Source organism: Furipterus horrens, unplaced genomic scaffold (assembly GCF_987537825.1).
Source record: "Furipterus horrens unplaced genomic scaffold, mFurHor1.1.pri manual_scaffold_3, whole genome shotgun sequence".
Taxonomy (NCBI): Eukaryota; Metazoa; Chordata; class Mammalia; order Chiroptera; family Furipteridae; genus Furipterus; species Furipterus horrens.
The window spans coordinates 19,714,015-19,733,343 of NW_028327173.1; the positions used below are offsets into that span (position 1 = coordinate 19,714,015).

The 19,329-nt window shown below is 37.2% G+C and overlaps 1 protein-coding gene and 1 non-coding gene across 10 annotated transcripts in view; both read right to left on the reverse strand.

Moving 5' to 3' along the window:
- Positions 1-19,329, reverse strand: part of PUM1 (pumilio RNA binding family member 1) — a 113,327-nt gene that overhangs the window by 33,628 nt on the left and 60,370 nt on the right. For 6 of the 9 annotated variants that reach the window (XM_090268977.1, XM_090268975.1, XM_090268970.1 and 3 more), the window contains 7 exons: positions 12,917-13,010; positions 11,653-11,769; positions 7,132-7,283; positions 3,496-3,634; positions 2,106-2,147; positions 1,823-1,966; positions 681-977 (listed from right to left, as the gene is read on the reverse strand). In XM_090268977.1, coding sequence (XP_090125103.1) covers positions 681-977; positions 1,823-1,966; positions 2,106-2,147; positions 3,496-3,634; positions 7,132-7,283; positions 11,653-11,769; positions 12,917-13,010 — 985 coding nt within the window. The remainder of the gene's footprint in view (positions 1-680; positions 978-1,822; positions 1,967-2,105; positions 2,148-3,495; positions 3,635-7,131; positions 7,284-11,652; positions 11,770-12,916; positions 13,011-19,329) is intronic. The other 3 variants (XM_090268978.1, XM_090268973.1, XM_090268972.1) reach the window with 1 other exon arrangement.
- On the reverse strand, positions 3,307-3,384 carry LOC150014505 (small nucleolar RNA SNORD103/SNORD85). The gene has a single exon (XR_016510291.1). It is a non-coding gene; the product is annotated as a small nucleolar RNA SNORD103/SNORD85 (small nucleolar RNA).

The following is a 19,329-nucleotide window of genomic DNA, read 5'->3' on the forward strand; positions in this document are numbered from 1 at the left end:
GCCCCATACACAAGACATACGAAAGCCTGTTTTCTCAATAGGTTTGTTCAATCAAAAGTTATTTACTAGATCCCCATTCCAGTGTAAGATACCTTCTCCCAAACACACTCTTCTCTTTTGACATCACACTATTTTACAAACACTCTAATTATCCCATTGTTTACCTTACTGCTTTCCTAAATTTTTTCTCCCATCAAAATGTTAAAAATATCGTGGTCGAATTTCCTTCCTCCCACTTTTCTGAAATATCCACCTTAATTCTTCTCAAGAGACTGCAGAAAACTCATGACTTTTTAGGCCTGGAGATTGTAGAAGAGTCCTTTACCCTGTGATTTTTGGTAAATTGTCTTCCCTGTTTTTAACATCCACATTTCTATGCTTTCCTCCATTTTCTCCCCAATGCCTGCAAAATCCCCCAACTTTTCTAATCCCTGTAACAAATCGACTTTGAAATACAAATAAGTTGCAACACGAGTGTAAACCTGAAATAGGCCTCAACTGTATATCTTGATTTTAAGAGTCCATCATCTCAGAGATAAGTGGGACGGCTGGATTCCCACGGGGCTCGGTCCAGCTCTGCCTGTGGTATCTGTCCATGGTTCCATGCATTGTCAGTGTTCCATAAAGATAGTAAAAATAATTAAAATTCAGTTTTAACAGCATAGCAGTCTGATTTCTACCTGCTGTTCCAAACCCTCCAAGGGCTGATCCCAGGGTGGCGCCGAGAGAACTGCTACTTCCAAATCCCAAGGATGTGTTGGCGGGCTGGGCAGAGCCCTGGGAGAAGAGGGAGCTGCTCTGGGAATTGCTGCTCAGAGAGTTGTTGCCATAGAAAGAGCTGGATGCCAGGTTGTTATTGGGCTGCTGCTGGGGTTGGGGTTGAGGCTGCTGGGTGCCTAAAGGGCGAAATGGTCCATTTGTTGTTCCAGCAAGACCACCGGCTGCTCCATTTGCCGAAGCTGCAGCCGCTGCAACTGCTACAAAGAAGAAAAAAACTGAGCTATAAAAGGGATCGGCCACATTTCCTAACTATATTGTTATCCTTTTTTGAAAAATCTCTTAATTCTCCTGTATCTTTTCAAACTGACACAAACTTTGTAAAGAACTACACAGATCTGCCTTCATTGGAAGCTTTTATTTTCTATTTCAACTTTCAATTTGGAGTCAAAATACCACTAATGCAACTTGACTATGTTGGTAATTGTAAAGAGTATGTAGTTTAAAAACAGGTACAAATACCAAATATATTCATTTTAAATATAACTACTTCAAAAATCTCACGTTTCACAAGTATCTATGTTAAAGACATTTTTCTAGAACCAGTGTCAACCATCTACTAAAATCACTCAAATTCCTAAGACACTTAAGCATGTTGCTATTATTCCTAATTATATATAGCTTAAAATAAAACCTATGACCGACCCCAACCAAAATTTATTCTTCTGTTCTGTCTCTCTACTCCTCTCCTACCCTCCCCACCCTTCCTCCTGCAAAAACAACCAAAACCAAAACAAAAAAACCTACATTATTTTAAAATAATGACACAGATTTCTGTGAAATCAGCCTTGAACTTCTGCCAGTGATACCATTTTATTTAAGTAATCTAACCTCCTTTGTTCGCAGTGGAATGGGTCCCTGCTGCTAACCAAATGGCCCATGCCATCCACAAAATCAGAATCTAACAACGTCATTTTCTGCTTCTGATTCTCTTTGGAATACTATAGGGCAGAATTATTATATTGAGAACTGTGAAATAAGGTGCATTGCCACCTAGTTTAAGAATGTCACCCATTACTGCTTTAGATCGCTGATGGAAACTCACCTGCTTGTGCGGCTGAGGAACTAATGATGACTGGGGCGGGAGCCACAAGTCGCACAGGAGCTCCAAGGCCATTTCTCGCTCCTGTATTCACCACGAGGGCCCCAGTTTGGTCATAGTAAGCAGCAGGAGCCAAGACTGGATAACCTAGGAATAGCAAGCCAACATATTATAAATATATATAAAACTAACAAATGTCCCCTGGGCACCAGCATACTGTAAATAGTTACAAACTCATCTCTGGGGACAGTCAGACCTAGATACATATGCTGGCATCAACACTTACATGGCTGCATGACCCTGAATCTCTGGTTATCCATTTCCTCATCTGTAAAATGAAGATGATGACAATAATAATACCTGCCCTCATAAAGTTCTTGTGAGGATTAAGCTAAAAGATAAAGGTGAAAGATCTAGCATGATAGACGACACACAAAGACTAGTGTTATTATGCACTAGTGTTAGAAAAGAAATTTGGCGCAATGGAGAATACCTACTATACTCTTCAAAGTGCTAACTCAGGTTATCACCAGCAATCATACACTGACAATTTTTTAATGTTTTCTTGATTATATAAATAACAGAGGGTACAAATAATCATAACTATCATAGTACTTCCATACCACATACTAATCTAGGCCTAAATATTCTGCAAGTTAGCAAGAAAAACCTAGACAGGCTTCAATTAACAGATCTTTTAATACCATATGAGATGGAAATCTCCAAACCCTACTGACCCATATAAGAAATTACAGGTGATGTCTCAATAAAACATAAATTCTTAGTAACTAACAAAACAAATAATACAAGTTAGCCCTGGCTGGTGTGGCTCTGTGGACTGAGCACCATCCTACAAACCAAAAGGCCGCCAGTTTGATTCCCAGTCAGGGCACATGCCTGGGTTGCAGGCCAGGGTCCCATTTGGGGGCATATGAGAGGCAACTACACACTGATATTTCTCTCCCTCTCTTTCTCCCTCCCTTTCTCTCTCTCTAGAAATAAATTAATAAAATCTTTAAAAAATTTTTAAAAACAAGTTAAATGTACTCACTAAATTCATAAATGAATCAGTTAACTTGGCTATGTGCCATGGTCAATAAGGATACATAAAACTTACACTGAGGTCTCATAAAGATCTGTGTCAAAGGAAGAACCTCAAACTATATCCAGTCCATGCAAAAAATAGGACCAGGTTACAGTGAGCCAAAATTACAAATATTCAAGATATATATCAATCATACATAGGTAGCCACAAAGTACCTCTACTATTGGTTCAGAAGAGATCCCAGAAATGTAAGGGATGACATTATCAAGAAATATCAGGAATTTCTTCCTAATAATGCTGTTCAAAAACATCAGCATAGAGACTAAAGCCTTGGAGTAATCTATCCCTAATCCTGAGGGAGAAAACAGATCATCACCAACGAAAATGGCATGTTCTAAGCAATGTGTGGAGATGTGCACATCTCCACTATTCTAAGAGTAAGACTGGCTCAGAACAATTTGGTGCTCTCATCAATGAACTGTGGTCTAAGTGAGGGCAAGTATATGTCATCCTTGCCAGTCGCCAAATCATGACAAGTCTAGGCAAGCTAAAAGCACTGCCTATTCTCTGAATCTCTCCCAACAAGCAGACTTTTCCCCCTCAAAGTATAGGAATAACAATGCCGCCTCACCTGGCATTCCTGCAGCCAGTCCTTGTCCAAAAGCAAGAGCAGAATTCACTGCTGCAGCTGCCACTAGTGGATCTGTTTGCTGTCCCTGCTGATTCTGATTTGGGGTCAAAGGACGCTGGCTGGCTCCTCCACGAAGAACCTGGAACACAGAAATAAATCAACTACTTTCTTCTCATTAGATATAACCCACCACATGCTTAAGTTGGGTTGACTTTTTAAAAATTAAAACTTATTGAGGTAACATTCGTCAATAAAATTATATAGGTTTCAAGTGTACAATGCAATGATATATCATCTTGTATTGCATGGTGCGCCAACCACCCACAGTCAAATCCTCCGTTACCATATATTTAAACCACTTTACCTTCTACTAACCCCCCACCCTCCTTCCCTCGGTAACCACCATACTGTTGTTGTCTGTGATGAGTCCACTTTTAAGAACTGGTGGTTGTAAAAACATTTTTCCTATAATGGCATTTATTATATGCCACGGCTGTGAGGATAAAAATTGAATTAACATTTCATATAATGGAATTCATTCTACCATTCTTACTTTAAATGTATTACCTTTATAAGGCAGCCAAAAGTATATATAAAAGTGATATTCATTCATTAATCAAATACTTTAAATGCCTACCATCTGGCAGGTACTAGGAATAATGCAAAGAATAAGCTCCTGCCATCCTGGAGCTTTTATTCTGTAAATGAGACAGACAATAAACAGTAACTCTATAATATAATGTCACTGGCTCTGACAAAAAAAGTATGATGGAGTTGGGGGGAGGGCATTTAGATAAAATGAACAAGGATAATTTACCCTCAAAATTAAGTTAAAATATCCGTGACAGAAAAACAACACACACACACACACACACACACACACACACACACACACACAAAGGAAGCTACTGATGTATTTTCTTTATGGAATACGAGAACACCTCTACCCTACAACACTATTCTCATTCATCAAAGCCCAAATGAGTCCACCAGATTTAATTTAGGAGGCTTCTGACCTATTTCTATTTCTCCTCTCACAAAGTCCACAAACACACAGCAATCTAAATGGAGATAGATATTAGTTAAAAACACTGACATTTCAGTGCAAAATACCAGTTTGGTCACTGTGATAAAGAATTTACTTTTTTATTAATGAAACACAGATGTCAAGATGCTGGTAATCATTCTTATTCTGAGTACTCTGAAGAATCTATATCCTATAGCAAGTAAAAACGCAAAACCCAGACCAAAGGTAAAATTACCACAGTTTTTAAACAAATACATTTTGCAATGTTTTCAAAGGCAAAGTACTTATCAGATCACTTTCATTAACACTGCTATTTTTAACAGTTAAACATGTGGTCAAGGGCCTGGGTACAGATTATTCTTTGTACCATTTGGTTAAAAAAAAAAAAAAAAAAGGTAAGAAAAACACCACTAGGAATCTATTGAATATTTATTAAATGAACATAAGTTGAACAATACTGTCTACAATGGCAGGAAGAGATGTAAGGACATTTAATTTATCCAAAGTCTCTAATTTCCTTATCTATAAATATAGTAAGAGTAACAGCTTATCTTGCAGATGTGTTGAAAGTATGAGAATTAATGTCTGCAAGGCACACACCTAGTATGCAGGAGCTAATCAGTAACCAATAGCTAATCACTATAAAAACATTAGTGAGTGTTTAGGCCAAGACTTAGCAAGACACCTAACCAATAACCCAGAAAAGCCTCACTTTGAGAAAAGTAAACAGCATGTACAGAGATATGGCAAATGCTAATAGTTCAAAACTACAGGAGAACTATAAAACATCAATACAAGCACTGTTTTCATTGGGCATAATAAACTAGACTTATGTTTGGTTAGGAGTTAAAGGAAAGGTCAGGGGCCAGGGGAGTGGACAAGGTGCCTGAGGAAAAAGGTAGTCCTGACTACTGAATCCTATTTTAATGAGGAGAGCAACAGGTGTCAGTTTGGTACACTCTCTAGAAATTTATGCCGTATCTTGATGATAAATCAAAGTTCTTAAGTCAGCTGCCAATATCCATATATGGCATTAATAAGCACAGCAAAGTCTGAGCCTGAACTCAGATACAAACACGAGAGAAAACTCACCCATTCAGTATTTCTCTGTTTGGACCAACATTACATTTTAATTTATGTATCACTCAAATTCACACTTACAAGTCTGGGTTTTATGAAAGCAAATATATAAAATTTCACAAGTAATATTTTAACATCTAATAAAAAGGAGAAAGATCTAGTCAAGGAACAAGTATAAAGGACCCATGGATATGTGCAACAGGGTGGGGATTGACTGTGGGACTGGGGGGGACAGGAGGGGGTAGTGGCGGCAAGGTGGTACAAATAGGGACAACTATTAACTGAACAACAATAAAATATATATACATATATATATTTTTTAAATTGCTTTAATCATTTTAAAAAGTCTGAAAAATATATTTGTAAAACACTATCAAAGGAGTTAGTTTCCTACCTATCTTCACGATACAAAAGTCATTAAACTCAAATTTCAAAGGCACTGATTTAAACAGTGTTTAAAATTTACTAATACTTAATAAGTAAGTTGATATTCAATGGTGTATTTTAATTAATAATTGTTCATCCATCTATAGTTCGCCATGGTTGGTAGAATCAACATCTACAGTCTCTCCCCTAATCTAGAAAGTTCAGAAACTACTCTAAACTCTTCTCTCAAAATGCTATCTGTGTTTGTGTTCAACCCAACATCCAGGAGTTTTTCTTTTCTTTTTTTTTTAAACAAGTATTTTAAAATAGAAAAGAAAAAAGTTTTATCAGGAGTCAAAGGAATCTTCATAGTGGAATGGATGGACTTTCACTGACTTTGCTGAAACTTCTAGCAATTAGATTTGGAATAGTGCCTAGAACACAACAAATGCTTTCCAATAAAACATACAGTCCAAAAAGGCCAAAAGCAAAGTTTAAAAAGAGCCTCTCATTTCAATGACAATGACAAAAGAGTTCACCAAGAAAAATCTATTTTCTGAAAACAAATGAAACCAAAACTGGCAAAAACAACATTGGGATTAAAATATGGCTGCTTATTAAAAAGTAATGCTAATAACTTTTTCATAGTAGAATTTGTAATTGTAGATGACAGAAAACTGAAATGCAAATGATTATCATGCCCATTTTATAGCTAAGGAATCTATATTCAAGAAAAGTTATGCAACTTAGTCTACGTTAGCGTTCTTAAGTGCCAGTACCTCCCCTCTGGTAGCAAGCTACTTGTAAGGGCTCCAGAAGCGATCTGAGAATGGTGCTTAGCAGTTACTGTAGCACTGCAAAAAGGTTTACTATCAGTACGATACTCACTTTGCCACCTTCTAGCCATGTACCTTAACTGGACAATTCTCTAAGCAGTTTTCTCATATGTAAATTGTATAACATTATTTCAACTAGTTACACTGACCAAGAATCTGATTCATAAATAGCATTAATAAGCACAGCTAAGTCTGAGCCTGAGCTCAGATACAAACCTGAGAGGAAACTCACCCATTCAGTGTTTCTCTGTTTGGAACAACATTACGTTTTAATTTATACAACACTCAAATTCAGACTTACAAGGGATACATTTTGTTAACATTTACCTGCTGCTGCCCTTGCTGAGCCTGGGGGGTGGTCTGCTGATTAGCAGAATTTGTGGCTGCAGCAGCTGCAGCAGCTTGCTGCTGAAATAGATTGGCAGGGTAGACGCCCCAGGGAGTGACTCCATAGTACTGGTGAGGGACCACAGCTGGGCCTAAAAACAGCAAGAGAAAGGGAAGAAGTTTAGACTAGTAAGATTCATCTCTGGGTTTTCCGAAGACTATATATGACTTAGCAGATACTATTGTAAAATAATATTAACTTAAAAATACACTGATTCGTTCTAATCATTAATTCTATTTCTTAAAGTAGAAAATATTATACACGATGTCCACACCAAATCTTCTAAAGTCAGTAATGTAATCCAGGCCTAGAGGGAGAAGCTAGTGAAGGAGGAAACACTGGATATATCAAAAGGGAGCATAACTCATAGAAGCAGGAAGGGGTGAGTTTAAGAATATATGGAACCCTGGCTAGTGTGGTTCAGTGGATTGGAGCGCTGGCCCGTTTCCCAGTCAGGGCACATACCTAGGTTGTGGGCCAGGTCCCCAATTTGGGGGTGGGTGGGTGCGAGAGGCAACAGAGATCATGTATCTCTTGCACATTGCTATTTTTCTTCCTCTCTCTAAAAGTAAATAAAACCTTTTTTTAAAAAAATTAAAAAGAAACTACATGGAGGAATTGACCTTGGTCAGAAAGAAGGCAAAGGCATGCTTTCACCTAAGAATGAAAGGATATAGGAAAGATAGAGAAAAAGTTTGTTGTTAGAAGGGAAATAAATGTAGAGTTTGTGTGTTTAAAGTGATGGGAAAGAACAAAAAATTAAGTTGTACTCCGCTTTCAACGGTAAGGTTGGTACTGGTACCTGAAGTGATTAATAGGAAGGAACAAAGATCCTGGTACTTCATTAACTCCAGAAGCATGAAAATCCATCAGTCTTCTGAGACAAAATCCAAACACTCCACTGAACTTCCATTGCTCAATTTCTAAGAGACTTAGTTTTCCTATTTCTATTTTTAAAATGTCATAAAAGGCACGCAATACAACTACAGTAAGACATTGATATATGAAGTTTTTAATTTAAGCCAAAGTTGAAAACAAGTATAAACAAAAAATATAACACCTGAGTTCTTACAAACCTACTCGGTATCCTAAACACGACTAGACTTCCTGCTTCAAACTAAATTGCCTGTTCACCTTCTTCCGCCACAATCTACAGCTGCAGGCTTTGCCACAGAGTGGGCAACGAAGGGGTAACCGAGCTATATAGACAGCAACCTGGATGTGGGAGAAATCTAGACCACAAAATTTTCTGAAGCAGGTAGCAAGAAATATCAAGGCTGCCTACTTGCCAACCAACACAAAGGCTCAAAGCCAGCTCCTCAAATCTGCTGAAACACATCTCCAATTAGAACTTTCTTAAACAACAGAGTTTAAAATATTTACAATTAGATTAATAATCACACCTTACAATGAAGTTCCAAAGAGCTGTTTCCAATACACTATAGTTACTCTGACATTAACCCTATAGCAACATTACTTCACATTATAGTAGGCAAAATAAATTGGTACATATTTACTGTTCATGTTAAGCTTCTAAAACACAATTAAGTCAAATTATGTTGCTCTGACATTTCTAATTTGGCATCTTTCTGTACCGGTGGGGCTTGGCCAAGAACAAGAAGCACTGTTTGTAAGGTGCCCCACTGTGAAACACCACATCTGCCTACAAAAGCTATGTTACAATTGACTTATATTATAACAAAAAGCAAATGGGTTAAAACACTTTTATCAAAAGTCATACTTCCCAGATAAAGAGTGGCTTGCCCCCAAACTTACCTGGCTAGTGTTTATAAAGAAAAGTGGTCTTGGGCATTTAAAGAAAAGAATGAAAGAGGAAATACTACAAAGATCCTATCTGTGTCTTAGTTGCCTCACATGCAAAATGGGTGTAAGAGGTGTTAGGGTGTTACTACATCCACCTTGAAAGGTTAGGTTGCAACCTGCAATGATATTGCCAAGGTCCCCCCCAAAGCCAACAAAGCAAACCTCTACTGAGCACAGATTGCTATTACTATAAACATTTAAATTATTTTCTTCCACTGGCATTCCTACCACTTTCCCTGAGCTTGTGGCCCACAACTGAACTGAGGAAACTACCCCAGGGTGCATCATTACCTGAGCTTGACTCATCCGAGTATGTTTCAATTCCTACGTGATTAGCACTCCATAAGTATATGCAGTTTCACAGTTTGAGTATTTAACAGTGTAGTTCTGTATGAAAGCACTTAAATCATTCTCAGTCTGGCTCAGCTAATGAGTACAAAAAGCAAGATGCTTATCACCAAACTGTGATCTCAGTGAAGACAACATGTCAGGGAGAACTTAAGACAAGTTCTCTGTTTCAAATAACATAGAATAAGGAAAATACAGAAAAGATCATTTAAGAGAACATAGATGTATATTAGGTTGGCCAAAAAGTTTAGTTTTTTCTGTGGAATGGCTCTAGTAGTGCTTAGTTGTCTTTAACTCAATTTGAAACAATTTTGTTAGATTGTTTTGTGACAGCTGTCTTATCAGTATGCATCTAAAAAAAATCAAAATTGGTAAATTTTTGTGCAGCCATTTTAACATTGAAGATGGAATAAGATATGCAATATTTTCTGCATATAATGCTTTATTTCAAGAAAAGTAAAAACACAACTGAAACGCAAAAAAAATAAATGTGCAGGATATGTATGGAGAAGGTGCTGTGACTGATCGAACATATCAATAGAGGTTTGTGAAGTTTCTTGGTACTACTGACATTTAGGCCAAATAACTTTGCTATAGGGCTGCCTTATGCATTGGAAGATGTTTAGCAGCGCCCTGGCTCTATTCACCAGAAGTCAATAGAGGAAAATAGCCAACATACTCAAAATAGCCAAATCAATAAACGTTATGGGTGAAAATGAAAACTGTCTTTATTTTACAGAATAAACTAAACAGACTTTTTGGTGAACTCAATAGTATAGTGAAGTGTATGATTCAAACCCCCAACTCTACATTTAAATTGTGTGATCTCAAATAAGACAGCTCGCAGGGCCCCAAATTCCTAACCTGTAAAATCATCATGCAGCAACTCACAAAACAAAAGCACTCAGGATAAGTCCTGGGAAACAAATAATAAGGGCTCAATATATATTAATGGTAGTTAGCAATGACCATTCTTCTAGGAAGAGCTTTCTATTTCTCCCCCAAAGGCCAAGGGGGAACAGGGGAACTTGCATGTTCCCACTACACCCCATGCCAAAATATGAACAATTCTAAAGAAAATAATGTGAGTTCATAATTGCAAATCATACGCTCCATAATAAATGAAATCTTAAAATAATATTTAGTCACGATTAATATGACTTGGAGGGATCTGTCCCCAAAGACTATTTGGTAAGACACTTAGTTTGTCCTAACATTGAATTCAGTCTACCATATATTTAGGACCCCACTAAGGTAACAGCAACTATGCCAGAGTAAAATAACAAAAGTGCCTGCCTTTGAAAGAGTTCAGTCTCAGGGGGGAAAAAAGACCACTCGTGTAAATACCCAGAATATATATAAAACAATAATAAGTAATAGAGAAAAAATAGGAAAGGGTTAGCAAAGGAAGGCTTTCTAGAGGTATGGCAATAGCAGCTAAGGAGCTTCCCAAGTAAAGAATATAAAGAGTTTACTCAGAAGACCACGGTGTCCAAAGACACTGAGACCTAAACCACCATGGCATTTACAATAAGCTAAAACCAGTTTAGCATTGCTAGAATGTATGGTATGAGCCAATACTAGCCAATCTGGGGGGGAGAAAGTGATGCATATGTCAAGACATCAATGTACAAGCTATGGAGAGACCTCTATACGTTAACGGGCCTCAATCCTTGCTAATCCTCAGGAATGCCATGACTCCTCATTAATAATACGGATTCCAAAGAACAAACCACCACTCCACCCAAGTAGGCTATAATGATCAGCCAAGTTTGATAACTACTGTATGCAACATTAGGGTGCATAAGACAGAAAGCAATGAAGGGTTTAAGCAAAAGAGTAAAAAGATAAAGTTTGTGCTTGAAACAGTTTTCTTGAACAATTTTTAGGAGGCAGAGGAAGGAGAAGAAGCAAGGAAATTTGGAATATGTTAAGAGAACAAATGCAAAGGTCTAGGTAAAGCATATAAGGACCTGAACTTTGATAAACTTGAGATAGTAAGAAGGTCTGGACAAGGGGAGAAATTCCCAAAATATGTATGATCAACTGGTGGCTTTATGGATCAAAAACACCTATACAGGAGGTGGCTGACTTAGTTTGCTTTGGGGCATATCCAAGTCTGAGGCTACAGCTGAGCAGAGCTACCCAGCTGGCAGGTAGGTGGCACTGAAGTCAGGAGAAATTCCCACTGGAGACATGGATTTCTGAAAGAGTACAGAGAACACAGGCCCAATACAAATGACGTTCAGCAAGGGAGAAAAATCCTGTCATGCAGCAGAATGTCTCACCTAGAGTCGCTGCTGCAGCCAATCCAGCTGTGTAGGGGTCCGTCCCTGGGGGAGCAGCGCTGATGATGTATGGATTGGGAACAAATGCAGCGGGAGCTAAACCTGCTGAAAACATACCTGTCAGTAAAAACAAACTTGACTAAAACTGCAGCCCTACCAAATAGCTACATAGTTTGACTATTCATTCCAGGCGGTAGGTGAGGGGAAAAAAGAAAAAGAGAAGATACGATAGGTCGAAACTAAAGAAAACAATTTTAAATAAATAATATTTATACTAACAAGTGTGGTGACATTTATCTTTTGTCTTTTTTTAAACTTTGCTAAAAAATTACAATTAAAACTGTTTGCAGTTTTAAATTCAGAACAATTTCTAAAAGAATTAAAAGTATAACAAGCTAAAACAGACAATTTAAAGGACATTGTAATAGGATGAAGGAAGGACTTATTTCCATTTATAACAATTTTCCAAACAGTTTTTCTCTCAAAGAAAACGTGTATTTATAAAGACAACTATCTGCAAGTGTAAAATAACAAACCCAGACAAAGGCCTCTGTGCCTGGCTTTAATATATCTAGGCTGGAAGCAAGTCTTTTTCTTCCACAGCATACCACAATCCATGGCTGGCAATCTCCTTTCTCTTCAATTACGTCATTTTAACACATTTTAAAAAAGAAAGAAAAAACCTTCTACTTGTACTTGTTTACACTTATAGCACTTTGTTTCAGACACCTTAAAAAAAGGTCAAGGATGGGAATCATCTAGGCAATAAGACAAAAATATGCAAAGCAAAGCAACTGCTGTAGAAGAAGGGCAAAGTTACTTTTTTAAAAAGTAATCGTATAGAATACTTTTAAAATACATGCTGCTAGGAAAATGGATTTATAGGTACTACTTGCTTAATAAGAGAAGTTGATATAGTCACAGTCTATGCGACCCCAGCACAAACTATCATTATTTAATCAATTTCATCCAACCTTACCAACAGAGTTGATGCTAGTCACCACCCGAGTAAATACTTTTAAATCCTGAAAGAGCTGAGATAGAGCAATAATTGCTGGATACTAAGAAATCTCATCAGTTGAGGTCTGGAAGTTATGTCAAAAATACAGAATGTAGCTGGAGACAACTGGATGAGAGGAATAAACCATTCACTTTGAAGGACTTGTCTGGACTTTTATAATCAGCCTACTGGGTTTCAAAGCAGTCAGCACCCTAAAATAGTGGCCACACTGAAAATGAAGGAGCGACAGGCTTAAGGACTTACCGATGTGAGGCTGATGGGCAGCTGCTAGTGCATACTGCTGCTGCTGGGCAGCTGTCAATTGCTGGACAGCAAGCGCATTAGGTCTTTGGAACAGCTGAGGTCAGAAAAAGACATGGTGACATTAGAGAAACTTTTCATGAATCATTAAAAAAATCTCTGAATAAAAATTTCTGTACGCCCCATTAAGGCACGATACTAAAAACAAAAATGTTCTCATCCACTCCTCCATTCACATGGTTATCGCAGTGCTTCACAGTTCTCTCTTCCCTCCTCCTCTGCCTCAATTTGATGCATCCAGTTCCCATGTGCTAACTACATCACGGATTATATGTCCTTGAACCACACGCATACATACAAATGCCCTAGTGCTTGTCAACAGGTCTGAGGGGCCCGCCTGATCCAAGAAACACAAAAGTTAAATGGGGGTACTAGAAATGACTTACCACACTGCCCCTAGTGCTGATATCTCCCTTCAGTTCTTTTCAGACCCCCACACAAACTATGGATTGATCCTCACCTACTCATATTTTGGAAAGCAAAATGAAAAGTACTGATTTGGTCCTCTGGCTGCCTCTTCTTGCGGAAATGATATTGGATACCTTCCTCAACTAATGGCTTATCATAATGAGTAAACTGGACAACTGCCCCATTTTGGGGGGCTCCTGAATTTCCTGGATACCTCTTTTTTATATGTAGGAACAGAAGTATAACTACTAATAATAAAACTTGGATTATGAGCTCAGATCCATCATAGTTTTTATAGTTCCCATGAAAAGGAAAGGAGTTCAAAGAATCTTGGTATAAAGTCAATCATTTACTCATTCATTCTAAAGATATTTACAAAATAAATAATAACCTATTGGCACTGTGCAAGGAACTAAGGATATAACAATGAATCAAATTCATACACTTCAGCATGAAGAATAGCACTGGTACAAAGAAAGGGGATGCCAGTAACCTGATTCCAGATCAGAGGCCTGACAAGCCTCTTTCTGCAGTCATACTGAAGGCATCTTTATTTGCTGGAATCAGACTGAGAGCACTTACTGAAGAAACCTCCCTAGAAAGGACGTTCAACCTACTTGCTCTTTCTAAAGCACTTTTCAACAGCTCAGCTGACATCACTGGATGATAATATAACAGACCCAATGGATCTTGAATTACGTACAGATGTCCTCATACAGAGACCCAATTATTTCAGATATTAGGAGATAAAGACATTCCCAACTCAGCTTAATTATCATCACAACTGAACTTTCAATGGAAAGATCTGATCCTATGATTTGGCTACTTCTATGCCTCAAATATATGAGTAGACTGATTTTAAATAAAAAGAAAATAAAAGGTGAATTTTTGAACATGCTCGCCAACTTCACCTCTTACGTCTTTCTATATATTTATCTTTCTAAAAGCCAGAGTAAAACTTAGTCTTTGCTTTTACAATATGAATGTCAAAAATAACCATGTAGAGAGCCGTGGCCAGGTGGCTCAGTTGGTTTGAGAGTCATTCTGTACACCAAAAGGTTGCAGGTTAGCCGTGATGGTTTTGTGGCTCAATTGGTTGGGCGTCATCTTGCAAAGAGAGAGGTCGCCAGTTGGACTGTGGGTCAGGGCACATGCCTGCGTTGTGGGCCTGGCCCTGGTTGGGGTGCATGCAAGAGGCAGCTGATCATTGTTTCTCTCCCTCCCTTTCTCTAATAATAAATAAATAAATAAATAAATTTTTAATGGCTTCTGAAGGTAAAGCAATGAGGCAACATTTTTTAAAAAACACGGTTACAGGTTCGTTCCCCAGTTGGGGCATGCACGGCAGATAGCTGATCTGTGTTCCCCTCGCACATCAATGTTTCTCTTTCTCTCTCACCCGCTTTCTCTTCCTCTAAAATCTATGCGCATATCCTCTAGTGAGGGTCTAAAAAAAGGATAATAAAAATGACCATGTAGAGATTTCAAAAATACTTCAGTTGTTTTTCAAAGGTAACGAAAAGTTTCGTTTATGATGCCGGTAAAAAGATAATACTACTTTATAGGTATTGATTAAATATCGACTCTTCAAAAGAAATACTGGAATATATTGACAAACATATCAGAACAGCTGTTCGCTCCTAGGAAGGGAGCTAATGAGTACTATGTGGAACTGTGATCTTGGATTTTTGCCAGGCTGCTTTCACGTTTCTTTTTATCTAAAGGACAGTCTCACAGAACTCTTACCAACAGGAAGCAGTCTTATTCAAGAGCGGCCGCCAGGAGGCAAAAAGCAAGTAAAATTGTGGAAAGTTGATTTTTTTTTTAATTTTTGAAGGTTATAAAAACACCTCACAGTTCCACTAAGTATCTACTCTCTTTTTGATGGGACTCCAGAACTTTCCTAGCCTAAAACATTTTGAAATATTTACCATCTGAGACATTACTCATGGCTAACCACTTTTCCACCACCCTGCTGTAAACAAAATAATTCACTTCACTCAACAAACATGTTTTGAGTACATTATTAGCTAACTGTTGTGACATGGAAAACAGAGATGGTCCCTTAAGAATGTACTGTAAATCTTGAGGTTTTCTTGATTTATTAAGCAAAAACCATACGCCAAAGCCATTCCACATGACTTCTCGCTTCATGTTTTTAACATTACAGGTAAGTCATTATATGTATGTGTACTGCATCTGCAAATACACATATAAATAAACAGTATGTGAATACCATAAAAGTAATAATGCCACATAATGTGAGTTTGTGGTTCTAACCACCATGTTACCACACTTTGAGAGTAAGGAAGCATTACTTTTAACTTAAAATATACAGGCCCTAGCCTTGGCTGATGTGACTCAGTGGATTGAGCACCGGCCTGTAAACCAAAGGGTCACCGGTTTGATTCCCAGTCAGGGCACTTGCCTCGGTTGTGGGCCAGGTCCCCCACCTGAGGGCATGCAAGAGGCAACCACACATTGATGTTTCTCTCCTTCTCTTTCTGCCTCCCTTCCCTTCTCTCTAAAAATAAATAATCTAAATTTTTAAAAAATACAGGCCCTACAAGAACTCCCATATATTCCTGTATTTGAGAGTTGATTAATATTATCTCAGATGATTATGGTGATTAGAGAGAGAACTATTTTTTTTAGCGCATTTTACAGTAAACAATTAACAAAGTAAATTATGCATCTACAGCAGGCAGATTTGATTACGATTACAGTAATTCTGGCATTCTCTTTATGTAAATGGTCCAATATTAACTGGAATACAGGGTATTCAAAACAAAATTAGGTAATTGGTAAGTGATGGATTCCAAAGGATCCTGAAAAACTCATACAAATGCCGTCTGCTGGGCAAAGCACTGAACTCTGTAAACATTTTCATGATTTTCAGAAACCATGTTAATCATACCTAAGAATACCGTGAAATTTGGAGGAAAATGTTTGCTTTATTTTAAGGTTGGTATAATGATAAGTGTGCCACTATTGAATACAATTTATTTGGGTAGAATTCATTATTCAAGAGACTGAATGCAGAGGAAAATATATCAACTATTTCAAGATTGGGGAACTACACAAGCAATCTGATTTGACTCCCTTCTCTACCACTATATGACCTTACAAGAGACCCTTACGGGAGTTTTTATTCCAGAAAAAAGAATCTGGGCACTCAAAAGTATAACATAGTGACTTAGAGCAGGCATCTTATAAAATACAGCTACTACCATTACTGTTATCATCAATAATTTTTGAGTTTTCAGAATATGGAGTAGTATCTACACATGGAGTTAGCAAATGTTAAGACTGTCCCCCTCTGCGCCCCCCCCACTCCAATAAAATATACCGCCAACCTTGACTTTTTTTTTTTTTTTTTACCAGTTCAATGCTATATATATAGTGCATGAGGGATAAAGAGCAGTCTGGGGCTAGAAAGCCTGGATTCAAATCTCAGCTCCACCACTGACTTTCTTTGTGACTTTGTACAAGACAACCACTCTGTGCCTTGCTCTTCTCCTCTAAAAGAGACAATAAAAATATGTCTAACTCAAAGCTGTTGTGTTAAAATTCATGCATGTAAAGAGCTTAGAATAGTCTTTTATGTGTGGTGAGCGCCCCCACACAGACATAGCGCTTCTGTGAGTTACCTCTTACAGCCTCACCCCCAACAAGGAAGCCCAGGAATGGGGGAAACAGAAGGCAAGGCACTTCAGAGTCAATGTGAAAGTTAAAATCCGACTGAGTTCATGAGTACCAACTGCTCTCCACAGGTCACAGAGATAACAGGGAGGAAAAACATTTTTTTGTTGTTGTTGATGAGTACTTTTTTACTGTATCTCCATGTAGGAAAAAACTATGCAGTTGAATTTGAAGGTGAGTCAACTCCACATATCAAAAGGCTTTGTGTTTCTAAGCACCAAGTCCAAAAAGAAACAGCCTGGAGCTAGAAACCAAAACATAGATATTTGGGTAACTTACTGAATATGACCTTCAGTAAGTCTTTTAGCTCCATGATGTCTTAATTTTCTTATCTGTAAAAATATAATAGCTGCCCTACCTCCTGGAGCTGTTGTCAGGATTCATACAGAAAAGCCCTTTGAAACACTGAAAGAATTCTATCAATGGTAGGACTATAAATTTTTAATAAAAGTATGTATTGCAGCCAGTCCTCAGTACATGAAATTTGTACCAGTTTGCTACTGTTTAAAAGCTTCCAGGTCAAAGAGCACTTTAGACCAAGTTATTTGAACTGCTTAATACTTAACCAGGTTAAATGACCAACTAATGATTACAGTGATTTCTGGTTTAACAGGTACAATACAAACCATGCTGCTGAATTTTTTTAAAAGAAACTTCTTTACATTTCTTTTAACAGATGAAAAATCTCATTCCATAATAAATGATACCTAAATAAGGTAGGGGGAAAAGAACATATCCTTCCTCCAAGTATCTTTTGAAAAAAAATCACATCATAAAATTTCAACAGTCAAAAACAGTAAAAGGTAAGCCTCAACCAAACTACTAACTAATGTGAGCATTTTAACAGTGATTATACACGACACTAATAGAATAATCTTCTCATTTGTAAGCTGAAAAGCAAGCCAAGAATATTAAATTCCTATATTAAAACTATGCACACACTTGGCCTCATAAGAATGACATTTAATCACTACCACACTTTCAAAAGCAATGCATGCCAATTTCCTCTCCCATCTGACTAGGACTGTGAAGGAATAAATACAGTACATTTCAATTATGACTTTCAGAGTCTTTTTCTCTGTTAAAATTCATGCTTAACAGGCGAGTTTTAGTACATCAGTACGTAGTTTTGTAAAACATGCTACATCAGGATATTTTGAGATTTACTGAATTCTAAATAAAGAATATCAACAATTAATCTGATTAATCTATACTGACATAATCCTGGCTTTGGGTTCTGCTATACAGGATTATAATTTAATGAAACCCAGAAATAAATTTCTAAAATATACTTATGGAAATATTATAGTTGTATGGCTCTTTATTAAAATGAAAAAATATATACTGCTCTAGCATCATAACACAAATGGTGCCAAACACTATACACAAACTGTTCACTGTGTTTTCCAGGATTGAAGAGAGAAAAATATGGGGAAAATGTGAGTAAAAAGGGAGAATACTCCAGAAATATCAATGCGCATTTCACACTACCCTGAATTAGGGATTTTAACTCCAGATCTTTGTACTTGGGGAGGTAAAATTATCTTTATTTTCACAAAATTTAGTGTGCCCTTCAATTATAAGCAACAAACCACAGTCATTTGTGATACAGAAATCACATGTTTTCATGTTACTCTGTGATTGTTGGGCATCTCAAAATCTTGTGTATGCTCCTTAAGATAGTTATAGTTAATACACCTAACTCTTTTTCATGCATCACATGATAGAGCACATACATCATTAAATTTGTTGTTCAATATTTTTATAAATATTTTATGTAATTGGATTCCTCTGTAATCCTACTTACACTCTATATTTTAAAACATTATTCTGAGAATTCACCCCGTAGATCTCAGGTAACTGCTAAGAGGTCCATAACACAAAAAAAGGAATTCCTACACTAAGTACTTAGAAAAGTTAAGTTTATGATTAACAGTGACTAAATAATACCATTAAGTTTGTAACGAACTAAATGAAAATGGCCTTTTCTATATTTTGAAGCTGTTCTATATTATAATATCTCAATATAAGCTGTTATTAACAGTTTTGAAACTAACTTTCCATAGCAAATCAAAACACTGACTTAAAAGAAATAAGACAGATTCCCTCATAAAATCACAAACAAGCTACCCTACAAACTGTAGCAAATAACTAGAGGGAAAAAAAATAAAGGAAAAAGAAAAAAGAAATAGGTTTGGATACCCATTTAAGAAAGCCAAGATAAAAGGACAGAATGTACAAAAAGA